At 39.5% G+C, this 25060-nt stretch overlaps 1 protein-coding gene across 1 annotated transcript in view; it reads left to right on the forward strand.

Moving 5' to 3' along the window:
• Positions 1–25060, forward strand: part of LOC129368594 (vacuole membrane protein 1-like) — a 75219-nt gene that overhangs the window by 14408 nt on the left and 35751 nt on the right. The window contains exons 4-7 of the mRNA XM_055043639.1: positions 540–630; positions 1737–1847; positions 16241–16474; positions 22095–22226. Of these exons, the coding sequence (XP_054899614.1) occupies positions 540–630; positions 1737–1847; positions 16241–16474; positions 22095–22226 (568 nt within the window). The remainder of the gene's footprint in view (positions 1–539; positions 631–1736; positions 1848–16240; positions 16475–22094; positions 22227–25060) is intronic.

Genomic DNA, 25060 nt, shown 5'->3' on the forward strand with positions numbered 1-25060 from the left:
TATGCTGCTAACAGTTAGCTTTCGTCAACAACTCAGAGGCGGAAGTGAGAGCTAAGTGTAAGGCAGATAATGTTCCGGCCGGAAAATGATGCGCTAAATAATAAAACATGAATTAACAAAGCTTCGAGGCAGGGGAATTTTAATAGTCGAGGTACTCGAATACTTTCAGCCCTAGTTCAATATGGCCGAGGCAGGGGGACAAGGCCAGCTTTCTTTTCTCTCCTCTACTGGTGAAGTTTGCTTTTAAGCATAATTCAGGGTAGAGTTGGGTTGCATTAAATTTAAGGGCGTTCCTCATAAAGTACTTGGTGCATGATGATGAAAATCCATCTAAGTACAGAACTGACTGAAAGTAGTCAAGCCGCAACAAGTTTTAAACATCCATGTCTCTTTTCCACAGATGAAATCCTTCTCCATTACTCACTCATACTTCAAGATTCATCATGAGTCTTTGGTTTGTTTTCTACTTATAAACACAACTCTTCTTGTTTGACATTTTCTGTGTTCATTTTCCTTTCTTTTTTCCCCCCTTTACTCAGGCTTTGGCATCAAAGACAGACAGTGTTTGGACTTGTGATGCTGCTTATCCTTCTCTCGATTGCGTACCATATTGAGGGACCACATCAGAAGGTGACTGACCTCCTCATGTGTTGTGAATGCAAAAATACCGTAGCGACTGTGATGTAACCTGCTTGCTTCAGCTGCAGAGGAGATGCCTGTTAAATTATTGTACTGGAGATTTAAAAGGTACATACTTTGAGAATTTTTTTAAAGTCTTTTTATTAGTGATTTTGTGGTATCAAATCAATAAGAAACACATTTTCTAGGCATTTATGAGTGAATGCAATAGCATCATGTTTGCTTTTTCTTTGTAACTCCCCTAAAATCTCAGCAGGTTGTTCTGTCGATCTGCACACAACACTTCCACTTAGTTTATTTTTTTTTTCACCAACTCTGCTTTACTTGCGATATTTTTCACATCCCATTGGGATATTTTTTTTCCCAACATTGTACGCAAAGACCTCAGAGTTGTGTAATCACTTCTCAGTAACTGCACGTAACAATTCCTCATGGCTGGCCCCTCACTTCCCAGCACTCTGCCAGCAAAACAGAGAGACAGTATGTGCTGTTTTTTGTTTTGCTGAGGTTCCTGGGAAATTGAGTCTTTGGTAAGCCTCTCCCCCGCCCGCTTCCCTGCACACATTCCCTTCAAACCCTTTAAATTCCCCTCCTCTTTTCCCGTAATCTGGGGTCTTGATGCTTCCTCCTGGAAACAACCTGCCCTGACTCAAGGGAGGAGGTGTAAATGGAGCGATGGAGAGATGGTGGTACGGCAGCAAAGAGACAGATGGATGGATCTTGGCTTGTCTTACTGTACTTGTTGTGTAAGAGCTAGTTGCCACAAAAAAAAAAAAGAAAAAAGAATAATGGTGCTGTTCTTCTCTGAGTGCTGAACACTCCTACCCTACGGCTCTGCGCTTGAAACTCAGCAACCTCTACCTCCATAGGTTCCTTTCTCTCTTCCTCTCCTGCTCACTTGCCCTCTCCCACCCTTCAAAGTATCTATGTTTTTTTTTTTAAATTTTATTCACAGTTGTACTTGCGTACCTTCTCTCTCTCTCTCTCTGTGCCTGTCCCTCCCTTTCTCGCTCTCTCCCCCCCCCCACACTCTTTCCTCACACTCATGCATGTGCCTCTGCCATGTGGTGGACTGTCCCTCTCCCTGGCCTCTGCAGTACGTGCGCTACATGGAGAAGAAGACGCTGTGGTGCGCCTATTGGGTCGGTCTGGGTATCCTCTCCTCTGTGGGTCTTGGCACCGGCTTGCACACCTTCCTGCTCTACCTGGTAAGACAGAATTTCATCAGGGAGAGTTGTCTGGCTCCTCCACGCTGCAGCTCTTCACTTCCCCATGCTGGTTTGTGCCTCGGCTCAAACCCAAACAGAGCGGGTGATGATGAGAATGATGGTGGTGCAAGCAGTGACGCAGGTTTTTAAAGGCATGGTTGACGATGTTGTCGCGCTGCTGCAGAGTTTTGACGAGGGTGATAAAAGCTTTCTGGAGTCGGAGCACTTTATATGCATGTATGTGCATGTGGTGGGTGTGAAAGGCATTGTGATAGCCACACTGGTTTTGACAGGCAGGCTAAAAACAATTGCACTCACTGACCCCTTTGAGTGCACATGAGGATAAAAACACTCTCCCTCCCTGTCTGAGTTCTTTCTTTCTCCCTTCTTTCCTGCTCCCCACTGTTTTGCTCACTCTCGCTTTCTTTTGTCACTCCCTCTCTTTTTATGCCTCCTCTCTGTTTACGTTCTCGGTTTTACTCACCCCTTCCCTTCCCCTTTTTTTTTTTTTTCCATATGTTTTCCCCCCAAGAGTCCTAATCTCTGAGTGCCTCAGTTCAGGGCAGTGAGGATGTTGGAGAGAGGGAGGGCGGCGGGTGTTGTTTCTGCACTTCTGGTACCAGAACATCTGCTGGTTCTTACTGCTTCTAGTCCATCTATTGTCAGGGGACTTCGCTGTCACACTCGGATGCTCGTGCCCAGTGGAGCTGAACTGGAAACTTTGAAGTGCGCGTCCTCTGTTCTGTTGTTTTTAAAAGTCAAAAACCGACGCTCCAAAATGTAACATGAGAGTTGTTGTTTTTTTCCCCCTCTAATCTCCCTTGACTCGCAGCTCGGTTCAGTGGAAGGTTTCAAAGTGTTGTGTCGCCATCTAGTTGGAGTGATTGTTACTGCAGGTTGTGGTGTCACTGAGTTCATGACAGAACCTGATGCTCCTTCCTGCGGCTGCTGCTGTACATTCTGTCTCCAGCCTGGATGATACAGCATGTTAAACACTGTTATTAGCTGTGCTAATGTAATGTGCCATCTAAAAATATGCCTCTTTAATTCCATAGCACAATGGGAATAAAGTGTTTGTTTTCCAGAAAAATATAGATTTTCAGGAGAATACAGGCACTTTTTGTAGCTCAGTGTTTGTTTTGTTTTACATTTGCTTTGATTTCTAATTTACTTAAAGGCTCCATCATAAAAAGTAAAGTGTAGGCAGACTTGTTACTCGGTAAAGGTAAGACATTTTCAACATTGATTTTAGCTGAAAATTTAAAAGGTAGTTTAAATGTCCAGAAAATTCAACTTGGATTATTTCAGGTCATTCTGTGGAAGAATGTAAATGAATTTTATCGAGAACATTTCAGTCTAAGACTAAATTTTCTTATTTTTGGTTTCACTCTCAGATGATGTGATTTCTAACAAAACGAGTTGGAACTTCTTCAAAAGACAATTTTTTTTGTCTAATGAAAGGAATCATATTGTGCATGCAGAAACAGACCAGGATGTCGGGAGGAAGCTTTCGCACAGGGAAGTGAATATAAACGAGAGAACATTTGTGCACAAAACAGGAAAAACAGTTGTTGAATTAAAAAAAAAAGTCAAACATGTGGTGATACTTTTACATGTTATTGTGGTGTTTATGTTTAGTTGTCTTCAAACTGATCTAGATTATCTGACCATGCACCATGGATCCCAGCAGCAAGCTTTGATTGGGATATAACTGCAGAGGGTGCAGGAGCTAAAGTTGATAAAATAATTACATTGCACCTGTAATGGTACCAAGTGGTAGTTCTACTCAAATTCAAAATAAATGCTCTCCACACTTATGATTTAGCTCTCCATCAAATTTGAATTAACACCTAAATAATTATTTTCTGATCAATGAATGCACTGTATTTAGCAGCTTGTGCTGACAACACTCTTCAGTGTGGAGACTGTTGCTGAGCACAGACTTGATTTTTTACTATAATTTATTTTTTTCAGAATCATTTAAGTGTTTAGACTCCACTAGAAGTACAGCAATAGATTTTGTAGAAATGATATTTTCTACAACACGTTGAGACATGTCTGTAGTTCAGTCAGGCTGTGTGAGAGCAGGACTCTCAGTAGATCACAGGAAGGCTCAACAGAGTGAAGTTACTATCTGGAACATGATGGATTTAAACATGCTTGCAGCCTTTTGGCAAATTTCAGAGTTAAAATAAGTAGCTATAATCTCTACACAATAAACAGACTTCCGTTGATTGAGTAGCATAAACGGTATGCTACACAATAAACATCATAAGCATTGCATCTTTCGTAATGCTTGCGATGCCAACTGCTTAAAACGTCAGTTTAAAATGTGAAACATTTAAATATTTCTGTTGGAAATTTGTTGTGAAACTTGTTCTGTGAATGCTGTCTCACAGCGTTGCATTAGCTCTTTGCCTAATTTAAATAATTCATGTGCATTCTCAGCAAAAAGCCCAGTAAAAACTTGTTCTTGTTGTGCTTTTCTGGATTGGACATGCACTTTCAAAGTGAACTTGGATTGATCTGTTTCTACTCATTCTCAGCAGATGGAGAACGGAGACCGATGTGGCTCAAGATTCTAGATGTGAAATGAATCAAAAAGTCAAAACGTTACAAAAACAGATTGAAAATTAGCCCAAAAAATTCCGATTGCAGCTCGAGCAATGTACCGTATTTTTCGGACTATAAGCCGCTACTTTTTCCCGTTTATAGCCTGGTGCGGCTTTTCTGTGGATTTTTCTTCAACCACTAGGGGGCTCTTTAGCAGGAAGTGAATCACTGGAAGAACAAGCACATGCTATTCTTCAGTAAACCTAATTGTAACAGATTACAGCAAAAAAAAAAAAACACTGTGGACAAACTGTTGATTTTATGTCTTTCTCATGTCACAAAACCTCAGCGAAGATAATTTATTTCTCTGAATTTAAATGATTTTAGTTGTTTGCATTTGACTTTGCCTGTTTCATGGGAACTGGTGCATCCAAGCAAGTCCTTAATGAGGTTGTACATTTCTAAAGATATCAGTGATTAAAATGAGATTTTGGGACTTGAAAATGGCATTCTGCAGAATGACTGTGGACGTTTCACACTGTTTTTAGTAAGTAGGATAGGGTCAATGTTGTAATTAGGTCGACCATGTTCAGAACTTGCGCCAAGATGTCCCTCTACCTTCTTAAAAAATTAACTAATATTGAGGACATCAGATGGCCTCATAACAGCATATAATGCATAGATTCAGGGACAAGCTGGCTGACAGAACACTGTTTATATATAGAAAACCCTTTTCTAGCAACATTTGCATAAATAGTTTCAATCTGACATTAAGATTCTCGACTAACCCAATTTAGTCAGTCAGCAGAGGGTGCCAGTGGTCTAAAGATGCAGTAAACCTGCTACGATATTGCAATGGAATATTGTTTGGGGATGAAATCTATCCCTCAGTATTCATTTGACAGATTTTTTTTAAATGAAAAAAAAAAAAAAGAATATCTGACATTTTCTTGTTGCAGATATACCGACATGAATAATGAAAATAGATTTTTCATTACTTTTCTGACTATGAAATGCATTAAATCAAACACTCCTACTTTTAACTTGCTTTTGAATATCTTCATAGACTTATTGACCTTGAGTTAATTTGACTTTCTAGCCTTCATTCTGGATTATGTTCATAATTATAACTATATTTAGAGAGTAAAGCAACTCTCATTTATGATCTTAAGATAACATTTTCAAAAAGTCCTTCTGTTTTTTTTTTTTTAAACTTTGGAGAACTGACCAGTCAGCTCTAAAATTAATTTCATTAGAAATAAATGAGCACATGGCGTTTATAAATGGTAAACACTCTTGGAAATTGGCGGGAAGCAGTGAACATTGCACTCTGGCAAACCTGCAACGTGACCAGCAGGGGAGCTAAAGGGCCAAGTGACGTGGTGTAACCCATCCCACTCGATGAAAGCAGAGCACAAGTGGCTGCTCTCCTGTTCCATGACATTGGCGATTGCTGCTCTGTGTCTCCTCTCTGTGTTTTCATCCCGCTGAGACGGCGGGAGATCATTGTACATGGTTCAGGGCCAGTTAATGGAAAAAGACAAAACGCTGCCGCTCAGGCGTATGAAGCAGGAGGAAGAAAAAAAGGGCAAACTTGGCTCATCATCAAGTATATTTTATCCAGCTGCTTTGGGAGTAGGAGGTAGTGGGTGGCTGCTCTCATTACAGAACATGAAAACAATAAAATGGCACAGGAAAGCTGGAGAGATCTCATTTCAGTAGGAACTGTGGGGAAAAAGATTGTTGTCCAGACGTGTGCATTTGTGAACGTGTTGCCGTGTTGGACGCCCATCACCTGTGTGGGTTTGTGCCACAGTGACTGTTGGGTTCACAGATGGCGACCAGGTTTCGTCTGCTCTCTTTTCTGTCAGTTCCTCTTTTAATTGAAAAGACATTTGCAGTGTGTGCGATTCCTAAAAGCTTGGGAATGTTGTGAATATTTTAGAAGAGAGCTCATCTGAGTCATACAGCATTAAATTACTTTCAGTAATGGTTGGTGCTATTAAGACATTATGGCAGCATGAAAGTTGCTCAATAAAAATGGTGTATTTTACTGTTTACAAAATGGCAACAATAATTTTTTTCCCTCTTTGTTTTTTGTTTTTTTATATCAGTAAGCAGTAGTGCCCAAAGTGTATTTCTATGAACAGTGGTTTGCAGTGGAGCGACAAACGTCAAAGTATTTTACTTTGATTTTATTAGACACAAAAATACAGATTAGTGCATTGTTGTGAAATGGAAGGAAAATAATTACAAGATGGTAATATTTAAAACGGTCAACTTTTGCTGCAATCAAATCTGCACACTTCTGTTAGGTTTTCCAAACAGAAATCACTTTTGCCCCAATATCGAATCTTCAGTGATCTCTATCAGATTTTATATTTGGATTGCTCTCTATTCAGCTCCATTCATCCCTGTCTGAGCTGAAGAAAAGCATTCCCACAGCATGATGCAGCCACCAGCACGTTTCACTGATGAAGATAATGTTCTTTTTCACCATGTAAGTCAGAAAGTTAAATGGCGTGTGGCCAGCAACGTTTAATAGACTTTGAACAATGTTTTTGTTTTTTCACTTTCCAAATCTCGTCATGAAGAATCTGTGGAATGGACATTATTTTTTTTTGATAATTTGGATATTGTTCTCTAGCCTAACTGCTTTAAATCTCTCCTCAACTTTCTTCCTGACATGTCTGCTGAGTTCCTCAGACTTCATGATGCTGTTTGTTGTCTGATCTTGTCTAACAAACCTTTGAGGCTTTGACAGAACAGCTGGATTTACATAGACTAAATGATACACTTGTGGTCTAATTCTGTGACTTTAGAAGCTGGTTACATTGGATTTTATTTAGGGGAATCAAATTATAGCAAACTCTGTGCAAATATATGCCCGGCAAATCTTTTGAAATCAATTTCTTTTGCTCTTACTGCTTCGCAATTGTGCAATTTGACACCTATAATTGTAATGTGACAGATGATTTCTTTTGCAAGGCACTGTAGGTGTTGGCAGTTGATGATGGCAGTAAAAAGGGAATTTAAAATATGTGTGTGACTTGTGATTTACAGCCACTTTTCCTCTAAAAAAAAAAAAAAAAACAACAGCGGCTTATCTAAATAAAGGAACATTCTGTATTTTTTGTATTGGGTTTCAGTTAGGATTTCTAGATTATAGGTTGCGAAGGGAGGCCCGTGCAGAATATACAGATTTTCCACTGCAGCCCCCCTGAAATTAAGCTTGGACTGTTGGCAATTACCAGAAGCTGAGCTTTAATTACAACCAGCTATCACTCTAAGCGATGAGCAGGTCGTGGAATAGGGCTTTTGGATGCTATTCCTGCATTGTTGTCGCATCTCTGCCCCAGTGATCCAGTTGCTTTGAAGCAAGGCGACAGTTTCAGCGTAAAGCACGGTTTGCCCACACATCTACTGTCTGACAAGAACATGTGGGTGAAGGGAAAAGTCATTTACGTCACGGCAGGGAGCTGGACAAAGGACTGGTATGCGAGTGGCTCACTCTTTTGCAGCGACAAGCCTCTGTTTTATTCCAGGGCAAATAGACATTCACACAGACAGAAACTCTACCGCTTTGTTTGAGTTGTGACTCACAACCTTTGCTGCGCTATGTGACCTGGGGCCTGCACTGCTGAGCAGGTTCAGTGGCTTGTGAGGCAACTTTGGGTTCAACACAGGTATTCAGTGTCATGATGGTTCATTGCTCACTGCATCTATCCTGGGAAACTCACCTGCTCCGGATGTAGGTTGAGTTCAAAATGCCTTCATTCACAATGAAGAATCTCAACACAGGGAAGAGGATTTTCTTTCTAGTTTTTTGAGACTGTAAATTTAGATTGTGATTGTAGGATCACCATTTTATTGCTCGATACTTTTGTCAGTTTTGAGCACATTGTTTCATAAAAACATTTATTTTCAGAATAAATGAAAAAAAAATAAACTGGCTCATAAATAAATATTTTAACATTTTTATATAGGTGTGTGCATATATATTTTATGGACGCCGCTTGAAACAAATTTGTTGTTTAAAATACAGCTGTTGTCATACCTGATGTATGTATTTTTCAGGAAACTCCATAATTGGAATAATTTACATTTTCACATACAGTTTATGCTGCTTGATGCTATCAGACTTATTTTTGGTTTATTCTATTTCTAATAAGTTAGACTATTTTTCATGTGACTTAATGTTTTTAATATTTAAAATTAGTTTATTTCTTAAATGCATCCATTTAAAAAAAATTAACCTATCTTTTTCTTTTAAACAATATCTTACTATGTGGATGAATCTCAATTGAGAATGACTCAGCATGGCACAATCATCTTTTTTTTTTCTTTTTTTTTTTAACACCAAAATAACAATTGATACGCTGCATGCATGTTACCCAGAAAAGGAGCGACGCACCGGGATCAAGTTCAGTTGGTCTTTGAAAAAGCTGAAAAGCACCTCTTGACTCACCGGTACCTGGCAGTAATGGATCTCTCACTTTAACTTCGACACCTCCTTAAGTTCCATTTGGCAGCATTAATTTTTAACTAAATCTAGATAGTGTGTCGGAACTTTGTCACTTGGATTTGATCCCATCTCTCCAAAAAAAGGCAGTATTAATTACATTCTATAAAGATGCATTGTTTGTGGATATTCCTCCTTTTAGAGCTCCGGTTATGAGGAGACGGTGATTAAATAGGAGTTAAAATTTTATCGCCAAGTAGTTTATTTTTTCACCTATATGACTAGAGACACAGATATGCCTGAACATCTTGTGAGTCACTCTTCATTGAAAGTCTTTCAAAAACAAATGCCAGCAAGATATTTCAATGTATGTGTGTGTGTTAAGTTTAACGGATTCTCAATCTCAACTGTCTCACCTCAGGGTTTTGAGGCATTTGGCACTCAGTTTGTTAGAAACCCCAGGAGTCCTGTCAATACCAAGTACAATTTCTATTCAGCTTGACTGCTACACACACACACTCTTCCTCTCTCACACACACACACCCAACGGGCCAAAGGAAGCAGGTCTTGGGCCAAAGTGGGTTTAGAGTTTAAAATTGGACCAACACGCACCCTAGAACAAGTCAAACATGACCAGGCCAAAGCCGAGCGCTGCTGGCTGCCTGAATACGTGTAAGATTTTAAGCATAGCTACCTTATGACATTCTACGGCATAAGATTACTCAATGCTTTCTGGACGCAACCAGGTGGTTCTCTATTGTAGCTCTATTGCCCTTCCTGATGGCGGCAATTAATTAATTTGGAATTCAAAAAGCTTGACTTTACTTTTTTGTGACTATCATGAAGACGGTTGGGAAAATAACAGTTATGTAATGAAACTTGAGGCAGGAGTTTTTGAAGAATGGTCATATTTTATTTTCTGTAAAACTGAGGTAAAACAAAATCGTAGGATGTTTTAATATAATAAAAGCTGGCAAAAAGAGCCTAAAATAGTGCTTTAGTCATTGAAAAGCGATATTCACATTTTATGTATATAGATTTTTTATTTTTTTTTGCCAGTGTTTTTTGTCATTTAAATCAAGCAGTATAATTATTTCTAATAGTTTCTGTTACAAATATTCAAATGCCATTTAAAAAACTGCTGGGAGCATTTGGGTATTGAATATTGCTGAATAACTTTTTTACAGCTAAATAAAATAAATCTAGTCCATATCTGTATAATTTTTGTCTGAACGGAGTTGATGAAGTTGAGTAATTCAAAGCAAGATGATTTTAAAAAACCTTAAAAATTCATGTCAGTTTTTTTTTTAAATTATAGTTTATAATAAATTATACATTTATTTCAGCTTTATTTTAATACTTCATCCATAAAATCCTTTAACCTGAACTGAAACGAAAGTCTTTTTAAAATTTTTTTTCCTTGTCCAAAGTTTCCTCTGCTGAACGTTTGAGGACAGAATGAATCTGTGTCTGCTGGGGAGTGGTTTCAGAACTCCAAGTCATATGGTGAAACCGCACGGATAAATCACCAGGACCAGCCCCTGTAACCTCTTCATGGTGTGTACTTAACCACCCACTTCTAAACACACCTGCCCCTCCTTTCTGTGTCTCGGCTCCATCCATGGCCCGAGTCCAGAGTTCCCTTACCTCCCTCTCGGATCCAGACCGGGGCTTCTTCATAACGAACTAACCTCTAATGTTTGTCATCCTTCGCCTCCAGCAGTCTCCCACTGTATGAAGTGGTTAGCAGGTTATGCTAGCTGGACCGTGTCTAATGTGCCTAAATGACCCTCGACAACCACAGCGACCTGTTAATGATGGGACCATCCTGTGGCTGCGGCCGCTGAGGACCGGTCAGTTTCTGGACGGCCAGTAATGGCCGCGCTGGGCTCCGGAAGCAGCTGGAAACTGAGACGAAGCATTCACAACCCGTGTCTGCTTCTGATTGGCTACTAATGCATACAAGGCAATATTTAATTTGAAAAAAATGGCACGGTCGAGCAAAACCCTTTATGTTTTTGATAAATAATGAAACCAGACTTTAATAACTTAACAGACTTCTGACTGTAATATTTCTATGTCCATGAGTCTTAACTTGTGGTGCTGTTGGTACTTGGGCTGTTTCTGGATGTTTTCAGAAGAATTTTGGCTGCAAATTACTTCAATGTTTGTAAAGATCATACCAAATTTTACTTCTCAAGTTAAAACCATTTAGATTCAAACTCAGCAGTATACCAGTTCCTAGTTCTAAAACCCATATAATTTACAAATTAATTTGCCCAGCCACCAGGTTAACTACTGTTAATAATACAATTTAATACCATTCATAACTTTTTAACCCTTCCTATATGTCCACTAAAGGAGGTTGTACACTAGCACAAGATTTGATTGAATAAATACAATAACCACAAACAAAGTAAATATGTTCTTTTTTCGTTTATTGCTGTTTTTAATTTGTGTGAGCAGGAAAAAAAAAGAGGCTGAAATACAATATAAGAAGATGATAAAATTATTTGTCAGGACATTTCTTCTTATCAAATCACTCTTTTCTACTCTGCTCTTTCTCGGGATGTTGGAAATGAGAACTAAATGTGATCTTCTGGTTTATTTGGTTGGAAATTTTTTTAACATTTTATGATGAGTTGAATCAAATTTTATTGGATCATAATCAGGTGTAAGTTAATTTCTTATAAATACATTTAGGCCTAATTCAGATTGCATTGTACTGCAATAAAGCTTGAAATACATAGAATTTTATGCAGTTAGATCTAAATAGGACCTTGAGATAAAATGCTTTTTGTTGGCCATGGGGAAAAAAATGAACAAATCACATGTACTATAAATTGAACTGAATTGAATTTTGCTAACTTGACGTGGACTGAATTGAACTGAACTGTAAGAAAACTGCAAGTTATAAATTTAACTCATCAATTCAAATGAACCAAACTGAATTAAAATTACTAGAGCTAACATAAACTTAAATTGAACCGACTTAAACTTAGCTGAACTTCACTGAGCAAAACTCTATTGAACTGATTTGACATTAATTCAATACATTTGAATTTAGCTGAAACATGGCAGACAAAACAAGTTAATTTACATTATTCTCACAATTCAATACAAATCGCTTGACAGGAATTTAAAGGGAAGACGAGGAAATGACAAAAACCTTTATGACTTGCTTAAAATGAGATCTGAAAGCTATGCATGAAAAGAAACATGTCATAAATTTGGTTATGAAATTCTATAATTTCTGTCATGAGATTCTGCAATCATAAAATTGATGTTTTCCAGATAGAGCAGGCAGCTGCTTAAGTTTTGTTTTCTATAAAATGATATGACGGATTAACCGCCCTGCTCCCCCCCCCTTTTTTTTTTGCCAACAGTGAAGAGCACCAGTTTAATTTTGACTTGCAGTTATGAATTATCTGTCTGTTGAATTTAAAATATGCTTCAAAACAAACTCAGACTTAAATCTACTCCCTCAGTCTGCAGAAAAGTTTCACACTGAGCAAAAAGTTCTACTGTCCCTGCAAATGCAACACTGAAATTACAGAAGGGTTAGCTAGCAAAGAAAATGAAACAAAAAGTTTCCCAGTTGCGTGTTAAGTTGGATTGGAGGGAAAAAAAAAATGCACGCCCTCCAGTTATATTTCAGAAAAGCTTTAAGGGTTAATCCTACAATCTTATTAGTCTTGTTTTGTTCTAAAAGCTGCTCTGGTTCGGCCATGTGTTCTAACAGACACACACACATCTCACGGTGAGAGCACTACACACACTGACAGCAGTGCTCACAATTTCCTTGTTACTGGATCCGTGTGGATGTAAGTACTATTTTGTGGCATGAAAGCCTGTCATCATAAGACAGACATAAAAACAGAAACAGCATGAGGTGGGGGGAAGTTCAGTACACATCAAATCTCACCTGGATTCTGTTTACAGTAAACTGTGTGTGTGTGTGACCTCTTGTGTGTGTGTGTTTTTTATTGTTAATCATTTACTGCTTTACTCTAACTAAGGGAACTGCTTTCTAAGTTCCTGCTTGCACACGTCTGTCATCAAGAGAGAAGAAACCGAGACAGAGGGAGACGGCTACCTGGATGTTGAATCGGGCGGACAACATGAGAGGGCTGGATTTTTCCGGAAGGAGAGAAGCAGTGACACAGCAATAAACATAGAGAGAGAGGGAGGGAAAAAAAAGAGAGCGAGTGTGAGCAGGTACTCTTAGTCACGCAACACGCTCTATTGTTGAGCTCTAAGTAAGTGTGTGTGTGTTGGGTAAACACACTGGGAGTTGTGAGGAGGACAGTTTTTCTTGTTCATACGACCGTCTGCTTGATGAGTTTGTGTCATTGAAGGATCTGTGTGCGTCGATGTGAAAGTGGCCCCCTCTGTATATTCAGATGGGAGGACATGTGCTTGAGGAGTTACAACTCTGACTGGGTCAATGCTGGGAGTTTCTTTATTTTTCCATCTGGGTCACTAAGACATCCCGGTTTGTGTTTGGTAACAACAGTGTTAGCAACCGGATTTTTGTTCTAAAATCTGGAGCGGCTTAGTGTTTATGTAGGCACTTACGCAGACAGAGGTTTTACATCCATCAACGACATAAATGTCACGTTTATTTGGGGCAACGCAAACTGATTATACGTTTATTTTTTTATGATACAAATCTGTTATTTTCTAATTGGTGCTTATGACTGATTGCAGCTAATAGTTGTCATCAATCTGTAGAAGTTTTTTTAAAACTACTAAGCAATTTTGTCTCTAAATTATTCAGAAATTATGTACATTTGATCTAGAAGAAAATCCCAGCCTTGAACGTCGGAGAAACTGGATAGGATCAACCCGCAAGTAAACAGTTGGATAACCATCTTCACTGTCCACAGCAGAGTTGGTTCTCCAGCTGAAATGCCCACTGGAAAAAGGTTTTTCTTTTAAATATGAGACAAAATTACTTGGTCACGATAAGATGCATATTCGGAGGAGTGAAGATGTGCCTTTTAAAATGAGGAATGTCTCACCAACTGTTACTGTTAAAGATGGAAACTGTTGGCTGCTCCAATAAAATAGCGATCCTGACCCCACATCTAAAGTGGCTTGAAAGAAATAGCTAATAGTCAAGCATTAAGCTTCTACTGAAAACTTGTGGATTTTGATTAACAGCCATATGTGTCCCAGGAAATGAACCTAATTCCAGAAATTCTGCCTAAAACCCGGCTGAAATTATGTCAAATGCTTGTTGATGGCTCCAAAGAAATGTGGTCAAACTACAGTTTTTCCATTTAGCAGCTTATCAGTGGGAGAAAATGTTATTTAATTAATAAGATTAGAGAATGTCCTCACTGAATGCAAATGTTCTGAAACACAAACCCAATGACTGTTTTCAAAATCCTTAAAATGGCATTAAATGATCACAGATGAATCACTGAATGCCCTAAATTGACCTGATATTCACACTAACTTGCTAAGTGCATGTAATCTTTGAACCGGAAGCTCGGTTGGATGTTATGCGTACCATACATATTTAAAAGCAGAAGCATATTTCCTTTAGAGATGACTTGGCAGTTTCTGTTGCCTAACTGCTCCCACATCCCGTCCTGTCCCGTCCTGCCTCGTCTCGTGCTGGTGCGGAAGTTCCAGCCCAGCCCAAGCTTTGCCAAAAGGCAAATGGGGCTGCATTGTGTAATGCCAAACTGCCTCTGTGCGTCAGAGGGAGCACCCTTCCTACACGCACGTCCATGAGTGTAAACACATGGAAGAAACAGTACAGAGTGTCTTCTTACATCAGCCCACGCCACAGTCGTGCCTTTATTTACAGGGATCATACCAAATAATTGTCTGATTGTTATATACAGGTTTGCGCTGAATGGCTTGTGTTTTTTTTTTCCAGAGGGAAATCTGGTCACATGATGATGACTTCTGCTTGTTATAAAACCTAATCAAACTTTGAACTCTGAGACAAGATGTTATCATACTTACTGTCAAAGTGAGTCAGAGTTGAATGACCACGAAACATCATGCTAAAAGGCTGTTATTTCTTTTCAAGAAGCCTACGATGATGACTAAATTACAGGAGTGGAAGCAGCATTGTAAGAAATTATTTGTTTTTATTCACTACTTAGCAGTTAGTTACTGCAATCATAGAGTTCTTTGACTTCGTCTAACCGGGAAACTAAATTATTGTTTGAAAGTATTTTTGTTTTTCCCAGATCTCCAGTTACCTGAGAACAAGGCCATAATTTAATACACTTATCTGCAGTTTCTGTACGGTTACCGTCCATTACCCCAAAGAAATGCCGTCATGCTCACGGCCAAAATCAAGTACGTTAGAAACTAATCTAAAAGGAGCAAGTTATAAAAATATGTATGAATCAAACTGAACAGAAAAAGAAAACAATTGATTTAACATCTTGATTTGTGATAATAAAATTGATTTAATTTGCCTCAGAAAACTGCAGCAAGAGGATTATCTTTGTAAGTGAGTCAACTCCTCCTAATTATTTAAATTCCCATATTCCTGGAAGTGCAGGGTGAATGGGTGGAGTGGCAACCATGTTTCAGTCAGACCTAATGAAATGATGCGAGGCAAATTAATAGCTGCAGCTCTTTTGAATATCTAACCTTTAGTTTTTCTCATCCAAATTACAAAGCACTAAAACCACTTCTGGGTTTTGTTTTGTGTCATCCACCGGAGCCTTTACATTTTTAGATCAGTTCTCATCTGATTTAGTGTTCAATACTGATAAGGTCGTTATAGTGGGGGAATTTACAGCCGACAGTCCTAAACAACCTTAAATGGCGAACATGTTGTTACAGTGTGACACCGTTAGCTTCGTCATGTCATCATCTTGGACTGCTAACACCACTGGAGTCACATGAGCTGAAAATTAAGTTGTTTTTTTTTTGTCATGTGGAACCGGAGCAACATTTGGCTGACGTCACAGATAAATGAAACAAAGCATATACAGTGTAGTTGCCACTTGTTTCTGGTTCATTGTTCAGTTCGTACGTCACGTTCCTGAGATTTTCTCTGCAGCACGTCTCCAGTAAAGCAACTCCTCTCTTTGGCTTTAATAGCTTTGCACCGCCGCTGTTTATCCTGCAAATGTTTAATGCTTGTCTGTGCAACTCGTAGCACAGTTTTGAGGACAAAATAAAACTGTCATTATGTTATCGGTTAATATGTGACTCACTGCTGCAACTTTTCACCTATGCTAATCTGAGAGGGGTCTTCCACTGACTCAAAATACCAGTAGGTAGTTATGCTCCCACTCTGTTTGAGTTAGTAGTTTTCACTTGCGCTTGTTTTGAACTAATTAGCATTTCTCCTTCTTTCTCACTTGTTTGTGTTTTGTGTCTGCTTTCTGATATTCAGGGACCTCACATTGCCGCGGTGACTCTGGCAGCCTATGAATGTGGTTCGGTGGAATTCCCTGAGCCTCCCTATCCGGACCAAATTGTCTGTCCCCAACAGGAAGCACCGACATCCGGCCCTGGTGCTGAGCAGGTGGATGTGGGGGCAGACGGGATGGTGGGCCCAGCGGGCCTCCAGAGGAGCATCTCCCTCTGGACCATCATCTCAAAAGTTCGTCTGGAAGCTTGTATGTGGGTGAGTCTTGCACTGGCTGTGGGAACTTGCCTTGGCTGACTCACTTTGCAGCGATCGGAACCAGATTTAACTGGTGTATTTTACTGTAACGGTGAAACTACAGTGCCTTACCCAAGTATTCCTGACCCTTTAACTTTTATATTGTTTTGCTCCAGTGACAAACTTCAATTTATTTATTTGGAAGTTATGAGATACACCAACACAAAGTAGTCCATAGTATGTAGTGGAAGCACAAGAATGGATTGTTTTTTCCTACCTAAAAGTTGTGACTGTCTTGCCAATGCTTTGTAGAGTGGCCTTTCACAGCAAATCCAGTCAATGCTTGGAGCATGTCTCTATTTAATTCCTCACTTAAATCATCAAACATTTGCTTATACTTATAGAAATATTCTTTATTGTCCAATACTGGAGAAATTTACGTGCAACAGCAGCATCATGGTATGTAGGTTCATAAAAACAAAAAAAAAACAACAACATAAATGGTAGCACTTTATTTGACGGGCTGTGAATCAGACTGTCATGACACTCTCATAAACTTGACATAACATCTGCATGAAAATGTCTTATTCACAATCCGTCAAATAAATAATATAAATAATTAGCTATAATAATAATAAAATGCTGCTCAGTTATCAGAAATAGAAATGGTGTACTCTGGTCCTAGTGATGTGCAGCTCAGTAGGACGTCATAAAAAATGTTATTAAATGCACATAATATATACATTGTGTTTATTTGTATTATTAACTCCTTTCCTGTCCCTGCTCAATAAAAACCTGCCCACAGCATGATGCCGCCACCACCTACTAATAAGTTCCGTTTTAGTGTCATCTGACCAAAACACTCTTATATTTTCTGTGATCCATGGAAAACTGCAACCATGGCTGGTCATGGCTTTTTTTAAATCCTCTTCCATGAAGGTCAGACTTTTAGAGCCTCACAGCTGACACACATCAACAGATTCTCCTGAGCTGTGGATCCCTGCGGCTCCTCCAGAGTTCCCACGGGCCTCTTGACTTCTTCTCTGTTTAATGCTCTCCTGTTCACTTCACTTACATTCTCTGACACACCTCAGAGTTTGTAATTCAACCCAGTTCATTTGTAATTCTGTGTATAAATTACGACGTCTCAAGGTCATTTACAAAAATGTAAGTTCAATTCAATCACATACATTTCAGTTCATTCTGGTTATCAAACAGTACATTAAGCTCATTTAATAATTGAAATTTGTTTAATTTTTTTAATCTGTTCTGAGTTTAAGCTATGCAGGGAGTTGCAAGGATATCAAAAAAGCTGAACCCAAAAGAATCCTAAACCTCTTAGATTTTATTTGAAAGCATTGCTGAAAACTGTGTATCTTTTTTGCACCACTTTTTGAATTATATAAAAGTTTCACCTTTATAAGCCTATATAATATAAAACATTGATTTAATGTTTAAAAGTTCAGAGCTTATGAATTATTTTTCAAGGGACTGAAAAAGAATTCATTTGTAAGTTTCACACACAAAAGTAACCAGACCTGATTTCTTTTAGAAACAATAGGGGGAAATTATGCTTTTACATAAAACCCAGACATGTGAGTATTTATTACAATCCAAACACTATTATAAATATTTAACTTTTGACCTCAGTGTCCATTTAAAATCTCTTTATCAGCTGCTTTAACTCTTCTGCTTTTCATTTTAAACATGCTTCTTCCTTTTTATGTTTCTTGTAACAGGTCAGAAATGCCACAAATTTACATGAGGTGAAAATGTGCATATTAATAACTCATATTCTTGGAAAACCCCTTTTGACTTCAGTGAATTTCCACCAAGCAACGTCAATGGTTTCACACATCTGCCCAATTTGGTTTGGTGACTACCAAGAAAAACTGAACTGTTTTCAGTCTGTTGGGCCGTTTCTTCTCAGGGCCTGAACAGGAACATTTCCTCTACTTCACAGGCAAAAATACTTAATATTTAATGTACAAACTTTTTGGTTTCTGTTTTTAAAAGAGAAAGAGAAGCTTTTTTTCTGACTCTTCTGGTTTATCAGTAACTCACACATGCATAAAAAAAGAAAACAAGACATAAAGGCAGACCGGTTGAAAAGTCACGCTCCGTTGCACATTTTTGTTTAGCTTTTTTAAGTTCACCTTTATCAACAGTTCACTTTTTTTTTGTTCTGTCTGGCCCAGAAATGGAGAACTGGAGGGGAATTAAAAAGCTGAACTCTGTAGATTATTTATTGTTTTACAATCATCTGCTTCCCTCTTCCTAGTAATGTGGAAGATGCAAGCGCTGAGGGGGAAATAAACCTCTTCAGTTACTTCTTCACTGCCGGCGTCTTTACGGGAACCGGCCCTTCTGCTCTCCGCTGTAATTGGCCCCCAGGCTTCAGTAGAGCTGTAAAATATTAACTGCACACGCACAAACTCTTCCTTCTTTCAAAGGACGACCAAACTCTCTTGTTTGTTGTTGTGTTTCTGTCACCAAATCCCCCTCTGGATTCAATTCCCCCCACCCACGAGGCTTGTCAGCTCTACAGTTTAGAGGCACCTGTTGCACGCAAGTTTTCAAACCCTCAGCGATGAAGCCCCGCCCCTTTTACCACCCCATCTCCTGCCAGCCTGCCGCTTATGCTGGTGATGAGACATGAAAGATCGCCCAACCCTCCTTCTCCCCCTCGCAACTGCTTCTCTTCCTCGTCCTGCTTCCAGCTTTCTCTTTCCTCCTCTTTCCTTGTCCTTCTCCCTCTTTGCTGTTGAAGTCCGTGACAGTGGATGTGTTAAGTGCTCCACTTCAAACAGCGGCGCGGCGCAGGTGGACAAATTTCATTGCCCTGCTTCACAAATACCCCGAGCTGCGCGCTCGCGAACAGAAGCGGAACTGGCAGCTGCTGTTGAATGGAGCAGCTGCCAGGGAGATTAAAGCACGTCGCCATTATATAAAAAAACAAAGTGGAAGATTTCATTAAATACGGCCGTGTTAACTCGAGAACAGGGTGTCCAGATTACAGATGCAGCGTGCCAGCTTTTGGGGGATAGCACCGCCTCCTGACGGTGATTGTTTGGGCTTGTTGTTGCTGCCATGGCTGCTGACTACCCACTAATCATCTTCTGGCTCAGCCCGTCAGCAGCATATAAGTAACGCACCTGTAATTAGTTAGTTATACTCCTCTTTGATGATGCTAGTATTTCCGTGTACAGCCAGAACAGCACATTCGGCAAAAGTTTTTTTGTGTGTTTTTTTCTTGCTCCTCTCTGCTTTGTTTAATGCTTAACATTAATAAGACCTTGTAATCATACGAATGTGTTTTCTGCTTGGGACTTAATTTATCTGCAGAGCTAGAAGTATTCATACCTCTTGAACTGTTTCACTTTTTGTCAGATTAAAACCATTACATTTGTTTGCCTGGTCCTTGCTCAGTTCTAATCTGCCCTCACCGTTCTGTCTGGACTTTCTCTCATTCACTTGGATTTCTCCAGCAGAATATCAACCGAGCCAATCAGCAAGCCGGAGAAGTTTTGAATGGTGACGTCGATTTTCTGCGCTGTTTTAGAATTGTAGTCTGCCTGTAGTTGTAGCAATGGCAGCAGAGGAAGTGAGCGACGCCCTTCAGTCCAGGTTGGCCACGCATCCGAGTATTGAATTCTCATTAACAGACGCCTCGATCAGCTCGGCAATTCTCTCTCTGCTGTGGAGAATGGTTGTTTTCAGTAAGCTTGATGGCGTCGAACTGGTGCAGTGAATACGTCACAGCCAAACATTAGTGATTAGGCAACTTTTAAGACTTCAGCAGAGTTCACGGCTCCAGGAAGCAACTGTTTCTTAATAGTTGAGTTTCCAGGCCTTTTGCACGAAGCAGAGTGTAGAACAAGGGGCACATATTTTATGTATAGAGCTGTCGTTAGTGCTGCACACACCTGCTATGACGCTATATTTCCAAAAGCTCTCGGCTTTGCTTCTACTTGAGAGCTATGCCTGCTCAAGGTTTGTCGAAGATTTGATTGATTTATAAAAGATGCTGTAGGTGCCCCCAAATAAAGCACAGGAAGCTGTGGAGAAGATTAAAGCCGTTTAAACATTTCATTTTTTTTGGAGTTTGCCGTTTTATTTTGTTTATTAAATCTGTTTTCCTCAAACCACTCCCTCCCTCTTCCCTAAATTGTCGTGTTTTGTTCACGAACCTGGTGAACTCACCAAAATACTTAGGATTTATTTCCCACAAATCACTTCAGTTTTCTTTTTGTTAAGCCTTTTTCATTCACACACGCTCTAGCACTTTATAGCTACAAAGCCTCCTTTTGGCAGCTGTATTATGTAGAGTTAGCGTATGGCTTTCCCCCTGTGTTGGCCCTGTTTGTAATGGATCCACAGTTGTTTGAAAATCTGTGGGATTTTTACTCTTGTAAATCCTTTTTGTTTTAGTCCTGTTAATTGCTTCTGTTACACAATCCCAGTAATCAAGCAATGAAAACTTGTTCAGATTGTGGCTGTCGAAATATTTTTTGTGTTCTGTTTTTTGCTTGCTAGTCTATAGGGTAACACAATCGGCTTAGTGACTGTAATTGATTTAGGTTTCAGTGAAATGTCTCAGACTTCCTTTAGTCAAAATGAAAACGGACAAAAGTGCTACAGCACTCTACCCCTCTTTTTGGTGCTCTTTTCAGTGCAGCTAACTTTTTCTAGACGAGGGGTAAGTCACATCTTCAAAGGGATGTGTGTAATTTTGTTGTTTGTTTCTGAGCAACCATGTTAACAAAACTGTTCACAAATTACACTCAATGACTTTCTTTATATGGAATATGAGAACATACACAGAACAAAGATGAGGATGGTTTTATTTTAAAGGTGTTGTATATGTATGTGAAAAGTTATATGAGGTATTTAAAAATACTTTAAACAGATGCAAACATGTCAGGAATTTTCACACAAAGAACCAAAATGATCTTAGCCTTTTTAAAGAACGTTGTTTAAATAAACAAAGACAAAAATCATTCTGCCTTATTTTCTATCTGGTGCTTATTGAGTGGAAGGGCTTTTATTTTATACTCAAGGTTTCTCACGGGAAGAATATTGGTGCCTCTCCGCCTCCGATGTCAACTAAACATCAACCTCTTGGTAAATGACCAAATACAAAAATGACAGTAGACTTCATAAAATAGTGTTTTCGTAAAATACTTGAACGTTTTAGATATTGTAATTGTCCTGTTGCAGAGCAGCATCCCCACTGGCACCAATTCTGTTGAATTATTTCAGTCACTTTAAAGAGGGTGAATATTTATTCAGTCATTTTGTTTAATTGTCATTGTTTTGTAGAAATCCGGTAACATTTGACATTTCAGATTTAATTGATTTTTGGTCATTGTATTTGTCAAAAAAGCCAAACGTCATTGCTCATTATTGATTTGTAAAATCAATAAAAAGGGTAAAACATCAAAGGGATTGAATACTTTTTTATTCCACCCCTTGCCTTTTTACCCCCTTAAAGGCTACAGTGGGATTTTGTAATAAAATTATAAAAGAGGAAAATGCTTCTTTACAGCATCATAACTCCCTCAACATTATTTCAAGCTGACATATTGACTTTAAGTTTTTGTCTCTGTGTTGTTGTTGTTGTTTGTGTTTTGCCGAACAGGGCGCTGGTACCGCTATAGGGGAGCTCCCTCCTTACTTCATGGCGCGGGCTGCCCGGCTGTCTGGCGCTGACCCAGATGATGAAGACTGCCAGAAGTTTGAGGAAATGCTGGACCAGACCGAGTCCGCCCAGGTGACACGTTGCTCCTCGCACCTTCTTCTAGTTACCGTCACTGTAGTTACTTTCTCCTCTGTCTGGCCCGGTTGCTCTTTTCATGAAGGTAATTCTCACTTGGTTCTCTTGAGTTGGGGATTTACCACACACTTTAGCTGTTGAAATAACCACACCTTCATTTCTCAATGAGGCGGTCACAATCACACTCTTGCACAACATTATGAGTCCGAGATCATCAAGTGATGCACTTGAGTAAAACGCTGCTTCCGTTTCACGCTTTCATTAAGAGAACCTCCTGAAAAATATGCTCAGCATGCTACCCATCCACATATTTCAACAATGCCTCACGGCTGTTTGTAAATATTATTTTTCTACTCCTATTATTATGAATAATGCAAGAAAAATGAAATAAAATGCATGCATGCGGAAAAACCATTTTATAAGATTTGCCTGTTGCATGTCCAGTCTCCGGAAAGTTTTATTTATTTTTTCTCTTGTTACTCAAACATCCAGACAGAGCAGGAGAAACCAAACATTTATAGATGCCTGAGAACTAGTGAACAACTGAGTCATTGACTCTTATTTTTCCCAACTGAGTCAAACCGTTTGTAATTTATCTGATGGGTCACGACAATAACATACGTGACATGTGAGTGAGTAAGTCTTGCTGTTGACTGTAGGGGTTTTACTTTTCAGTATAATGAGGTTAGAAACATTTCAAATCAAAGTTTTTTTTTATTCACAAATATGACAAAAAAAATAATTTCTGCAAAAAAAAAGATACAGTTAAGCAAAAAAGAAAAAAAAAGCAATCAGGCAACATGTTATTAGGATTTTTTAAAAAAAACTTTTAACGAACTGAAGAACAGCCTATTTCATTTCAATAATATTTGCAATAAGCTTCTTATTCAAAATTAGTTTTACATGTTTATTTTTCAAATAAATATAAGAGCAAAGTGAAAACAGTGAGGCTTCTTGTTTGTGTGCACAAATTTGGTGAATAAGGTAAATTGTGATTCTTAGTGCAATACGAGAGACACACCCGCATAGCATGATACTGCCACTGCCATGCTTCATAGTTTCCACAGGTTTTGTAGATATGAAAACCTCACCTTTACTTCTCTTTTTAAAATCATTTTTGTCAGTTTATTATTTTATTTATCTGACCATAAAAGTTTCTCCAGATGGTATGTAGGTAGTTGCAAATAATAAACTTAATGGTGCTCATTTAGCAGCAGATACTTTGTTCCTGGTTGAACGATGATGTTGGAGTTTCTTATCCTTCTAACTACGCTACCTATTCTGATCAACTTCGCTTCATTTGAGCGCGGAAAATTAGTCACGCATCTGAATCTGTCATAGCTGTCAAAGAAATACTTCAGATTAGTTGTCTGCTGCAAAAAGTTTCATTTTACATAAGACAGAATCATTTAAAATATGATTTGGTATGAAAAAAATCTTAAGATTTTTATTTTTAAGCCAATTTGTTCAGCTCTAGTAACAACTGAGAAGTCAAATTAAAACATATTTGAGTCTGTATGCATAATTATGATCATGTGTGGATGAGAGAACATCAGCGATAAACACTCAGCTGTTTTTTAAAAATTCCAAGTTGTATAGAAAAAGAACACAAATCTTTACAACTTGAAAACTGATGGCATTCATATCAAGGACCTGTATATGTAAACTTCTGACTAGAACTTGAGTTAATGTGTGCCCCCCATATTTTCTGCACATTTTCCTAAAAAAATAAAAAACAAAAAAAGCAGCATAAGAAATCCCGTCCTGCGGCCGAACGAAGCGCGGGGATGCTGCACCTGCTGAAAACGCAGAGGACAGCTGCGCAGGCTGGCAATCAACATCAGCCCCGGAGTTTGGACCACATGTGCGAGAGGGGTTTGCTCTGACATCACTCGCTGATAGAGGGGAGCTTCCCTGCCGACAGTCGGCCAGTGAGGCGGAGGAGAGCGTAGAGGAGCGAGGCAAAACGGCCGACGTTGTCGTACGCATTGTCTCAATCGTCATCCGAGCGCCGAAGACCTCGTCCGCGAGCAAACCGGCAACGGTGGGACGCAGGAGGAGCGCCACCTTTTGCTCTCGCATCCATAGAGAGACTGATTGGAAGTGACGAATCTACCGCAACCTCAGCCTCGCTCTCTTTTTGACTTAGTCTGACTGTCCCTCAGTTGCTATTCTCTCAACTCCTGTGTCCTCCACTGTGTGTTGCTCTCTCTAAACTCTCTCTTATCCTCCTTCTCTCTCTCTCTCTGCCTCTCTCTCTCTTCCTTTACGCAGCTGTGTGTGAAAGTATGTGACGCGGACTTGTGTGTTTGAACAGCATCCGGACGCAAGTTGTTTTTTTTTTTTTTTTGCACCACCACGGACTTAAGACATGTGGAACCGTGAAGCTTTTACAGCTGCTCTGATGTTCGGATGTTCCGGCAAAGCCAGTCCGCTGAGGTCTTCTCACCTGCGGCGTTCAGTGCTGGACGTTCGGTTTGGTAGTAAAGCAAAGTGAATCCACTGGGGGACTAAAACGGAGAGAAAAACCAGGACATGTCCGGATCACTGTGCATCAGACAGGAAGCGGTTAATTCTTTTTGTCAAGGATGTGACCCCGCTTCAACCCACCATGGCTCCACATCCATGATGGCCCCGACTCCCCTCTTCCTCCCTCCCTCCCACTCACACACTCACACACTCTCAGTCCACACACTCTTCACCCCAGCTTTGTCGGACTTTGTCGCCGCTCTGGTCCCTATGGTCCGCCAGTGCCAAGCAGGTTGACTTAAGCCTGTTTTTTTTTTTTCCTCCAAGCCCGCTCGAGCCAACTTCCTGCCACAAGTTCACGT

This window comes from Poeciliopsis prolifica, unplaced genomic scaffold (assembly GCF_027474105.1).
Source record: "Poeciliopsis prolifica strain line A6 unplaced genomic scaffold, Auburn_PproV2 SCAFFOLD019, whole genome shotgun sequence".
Taxonomy (NCBI): Eukaryota; Metazoa; Chordata; class Actinopteri; order Cyprinodontiformes; family Poeciliidae; genus Poeciliopsis; species Poeciliopsis prolifica.